Here is a 4,751-nt window from a genome sequence, read left to right as displayed (position 1 = left end):
AAGAGCGGGATGAGTTGTGAGGAAGAGCAGCTGCCCAGCCTCCAGGAGCCTGCTGCCCAGAGTCCCCCCCACCTCAGACACTTCAGCACAGTGATTCCTGGCATGGGATGGGGGGACCTGGGCCAAGCAACACACACCAACTGCAGCTTTTGGGCAGAGGAAGGGGAGATGGGCGGTGGGCGTGGGGCAGTGCTGCCTGGGGGCCACCACAGCTGCAGTTCTACAGCCTGACCCCTTTCCAAGCCCATCAGCCTGAACCATCAGGTGCCAGTTTTCTCTACAGACTGATCAGGAAAGGCAAGCAGGATGCAGCACTGCTCATCAACCAGGGGCTTCACTCGTCTGTTTGCCTCAGACACACGTCTCTTAGCTCCCCCTGCCCCTTCCCTCTCTAATTTGCAGGGCAAGGCATTGGGTTCCTCCAGCCCCTGGAGGTCCCAGCCCATGGACAGTATTGACATTTTTCCACCACCAGTGACAGAAGAGGGGGAAATTTCCTTTAAGTACATTGCTCACACCCATCCCTGACATTTTCCATCCCGTCATTACACACCCTGCTTATTTAAACACTTGGTGCATCCTAAAACCACGTTGGAATTTGGGAAGCATGAGAAGGACTTGAAGTGTTTGTGATACAGGCACGATTAATACTTGGGCAGAAAGCAACTGAGGTCCTGAGATGTGAAATGCAATAACCCACAGTGCTCTCCCCCAGTCTCAGGAGAGAAAGCTGCAGTGAAGGAAGTTTCTGCAGTGTCATCCAGGCTGCATCTATTTAATTATTTCCCTCCTGGATCATTTAACCAAGTGTTTCCCTCAGGATCCCTTTTCACACAACCTGGCTGGGTATCCTTCTCCATGTTTTATGCACAAGGGGAACAGGAGGCTCACAGCCACCTTGGATGAGAGATACAAAACCCTGGAGGCTTATCCCTCAGGGGGGCAGGGCTTACATGCCATCTCTGTGGGGCAGAGACACCACCAGCCGTGGAGCCATCAGCAGCCTCAGCCAACACCCTTTCTAGAACTTGTTTAATGCTTCCGTCTGCTCTCAGGAGCTTTCATGGCATGCAAAAGTGGGATTTAAAGCAGTATCTGGAATTTCATCTAGAAATAACATTTGCAGGCAGCTTTCATCCCTGCTTCTGGTTGAAAAGAAGATGCTACTGGGAGCACGTGCCGTGCCACGTAAATAACTGCAGCATCTTCTGATGGTTTTCTTCTCCTGTCTGCCACTGCAAAGTTCAGGCTACAGAAGGGTGACTTGACAGGAATGGGAAGAGCCTGTCTTTGTTGCTTTTCTTCTAGTTTGTGTTGAAATGCATGCACAGAGCTATAAATGATTTAAGCCCTGCATTCCTGTTCTTGCCAGTCATCTTTGCTTTAGAGCGAACAGCGACGAGACCTTCGTCTGGCCCCAGACAGGCTGGAACAAGAGCACACAGGTGTTGAGACCAGGAAAATGGAAGTGACTGCATGAGGTGGACTGGGATGTTTTTCATTAAAGAGGATCTTAGTTTACACTGTTCAGGTGCAATGACATCCTTTCCTAGCTGTGCTCCAGCCACTGGAAGGTGAACAGCACATTGCCAAGGCTGATTGCAGCGTGTGCCTATCAGAGCACGAGGCTGGACAGACTATCTGATTACCCATGTCAGAAACACATCTTTTTTTGGGCTAGGGATTGGAAGGAGACCTTCCTCCTTCCAGCCACTTCCCAGGCTTTGCATTTCATTGGTGAAATGAAATTGGTTCCTGTTGCCAGTTTTAAATGTGAGCATACCCTTGTGATTAAATGACACCATTAAAAAAAATCTCTCTTGTCTACACTCACTAGCTGACTGGCTGGAGAACATCTTAAAGCATTTTACAGTTGAGGTGACACCAGATGAAAGCCAGGCCAAGCAACTGGTGACAGATGATGATACACACTGGAGAAATAAGAGGTGTCTGAACAAAATCTATTCCACACACTGAAGCTTTGAAGACATCATGAATATAAATCCTGATTTCTTCACACTTTCAGACCACCACTCATCCCAAAACACTGCAGACCACTGAGTAAGGACAATTTTCACTACAAGGTTTAGCTGTGATAAATCTGAAAAACTCCATGAGCAGCTCTTCAAGGAAACTCTGGAACCTTCAACTGGTGGCAGTGACTCAAGAAATCCACTGGATGATCCTGGGTAGGAGAAAAGCAGCAGATGAACTACAGCAAAACTTCAGCATCCAACTGAAAATCACTTCCTCTCTGTGCTGCTACTGCTACCCAGCAGGAGGGGTAGCCATGGGAGCAGCTGACCATGGGGCTCTCCAGGTCAATGCACAAGCCCTGGGTCACCCTCATCTCCACCCTGCTCTGAACAGGCAGCAAGAAGACACTGTGCTCACCTGATGGCTTCCTGTAGCCTTTGTGTTTTGGCAGGATTATTTGCAGCTCTTGCTGATGTTCGACCCATTTGGCCAGAGTGTCCAAGTAATGGTTCTCCAAGCAGCAATCCCTGTGTTTTCACTGAGGATGGAAAAGCAGGGACTAGAAGAGCAGGTCACAGGCATTTAGCCTTGGGACATCCAGCATTCAGATGTTTGACTTTACATCCTGAGAAAGAGGTGGCACCACGCCAGAGCACCCCTGCAGCACTGATGCAGTGTGGGCTCTGAGCACAGTGGGACCCTCACCCACACCCTGCTGGCTCCTGCAGCACATTTTGCATCTGCTCTGTGGGTGGCAGGTTAAACAGCCAAAAGCAACCCCTTGGTTCTCAGATGAGTTTGGCCTTTGATTTTGTGTCCAGGCTGTCATGCTGACAGAGGAGAGAGATGGAAGCAAGAGGTAAACCTGGGAGAGATAAAAGACTTTGAAAAATGGTTTTGTTTGGTGCCTAGGAGGCAGCCCCTGCACATGAGAGGAGGAATGGCCACAGGGCAGTGAGAGATAGCAGACCTGCTTGCAGGGCACACTGAACACCTTCCCAGGCTGCTCCATTCACATGGCATCTCCTCCTCATTACTCTGACAGATCATTTCACTAAAAAGCTGCAGAGCAGAAAGGCTGCTTTGTGGGAATTTGTCAGGAAGAACCAAAGAATAACTGACACAAGCCAGGAAATGCACCTCTCCCTCCACCGCTCTCCCACATCCCTTTCACACGGACAAAACAAACACCCAGCTGCCTCTCCAGAAGGCATCAGCTAATTAATTTCATTTCCCAGCTCTTGTTTTATCAAAACAAGTATATTTAGCAGGGGTTGCCTGAACAGAGAGGAATGACAGCAGGAAATTGCCTGTTGTCCTGATGCAGATGTGAATCAGCAGAATCAGGAGACAAACAGCAATGCTAGTGGGAGGTTTTTTCACTTATCTATCTTTCATGTATGGTTAGATAATACATTAAAAGTTTCTTTCCACTTAGACCTACTTGCTGTCATAGAAACATTTTTGTTTATTCCAATGCACACACATGCACACACAATATTCCCAACTTGGAAAAGCAGCCATGAAGCCATTTGGAAAAGTCATGAAACTCCCAGCCCATCAAATGCCCATTCGTCACTGGAATGTCAGTCACCAGAAAAAGGAATCCATGAAATGGAATCTTGCTGAGGCCATTTGTGACTGCCTTCTAGAAACAGTCCCTTCAAATGGACTCCCCACCCGTTTGAGAGCAGCAACAAATTTTGGCCTTGGCAGCTCTTTGGCTGCTTCCAAGTGAAGCAGAAAATGGGGTAATGCAGGATAGGGGAGCAGGGGGGTTCCCCACACACGTCCCAGAACTCACAGGACAGAGCCACACACTGTGAAGCTTCGCACAGAAAACCTCATGAAGACACTGCAGAGCCACAGCCAAGGGCGCAGTCGGATCCTTCCCCTTCACCCTCCAGCCCTGCCTCTCATCCTGCATCCTTCTCTGCTGGCTGTGCCTCCTCCCCTTCTCCCCACATTCCCAATCCTTCACCACACGGTGGTCCTGCTCCTGAATGAAGCCCAGAGGAGCCCAAGCTGATCAGCTGTGATAGCTGCTGTGGAAGGAGCTTGATGGACCAAAGGGATTGCTGACAATCACGATGCCACCACCATTGCCAGTCACTGTGTCCCTGGCCAGCTCTCACCCACCAGGAGCCCTGCCATTGCACACAGGCACTCACACAATGCTGCTGTGGCTGCTGTACCACGCTCACTGGGGACAACCCTGTCCCAAGAACTACACACATCACAGATGGCTGCTATAAACACTTAACACACGTTCCTCCAACCCCTTTGTCAGAGCCACAGCCTCTCTAGACCTGGGCAATGCACCACAGCTTCAAACAAAGCCTGGGTAGTGCCTTGCTTGCTGTCTGGGGATGTTTGTAGATGTTGAATGGTCTTTTCCTTACAGTCAACATGCACTTAGAAAAGGCACCACGATTTTGGTGGGTGAAGAGGGAGAAAACTAATGAGCCAATGCAATTGTCAAAAGGCACTAAAGAAACACTGCTTTTATTAAATACCTTTTACTGCTTACAAATAACATTTAAAAGTGGCAGTGATGGATCTGAGCTTTAGCTGCCTGTAATGGCAACTGTTTTATAGCTCCAAGGAACTTACACATTACGAGATATATCTTTTTATACATGTTTTTATTACCAGTCATCCAAAATCATTCAGGGAGCTGCACAGCAAACACGTTCAGCTACGATACTATTTGTACTGCCTGATGAAAGAAGGGCTTGAGTAACATTTGTTTAGTCCAGGACAAACAGTCCTGT

The 4,751-nt window shown here is 48.7% G+C and overlaps 1 protein-coding gene across 1 annotated transcript in view; it reads left to right on the top strand.

Moving 5' to 3' along the window:
* Nucleotides 1–458, top strand: part of PLA2G12B (phospholipase A2, group XIIB) — an 11,588-nt gene extending 11,130 nt beyond the window's left edge. Inside the window, exon 5 of the mRNA XM_009996404.1 lies at nt 403–458. Within this exon, the coding sequence (XP_009994706.1) occupies nt 403–458 (56 nt within the window). The remainder of the gene's footprint in view (nt 1–402) is intronic.
* Nucleotides 459–4,751: the final 4,293 nt, after the last annotated feature.

Source organism: Chaetura pelagica, unplaced genomic scaffold (assembly GCF_000747805.2).
Source record: "Chaetura pelagica isolate M959 unplaced genomic scaffold, ChaPel_1.0 scaffold464, whole genome shotgun sequence".
NCBI classification, from domain to species: domain Eukaryota; kingdom Metazoa; phylum Chordata; class Aves; order Apodiformes; family Apodidae; genus Chaetura; species Chaetura pelagica.
This window is presented reverse-complemented; position numbering and strand designations above follow the sequence as displayed.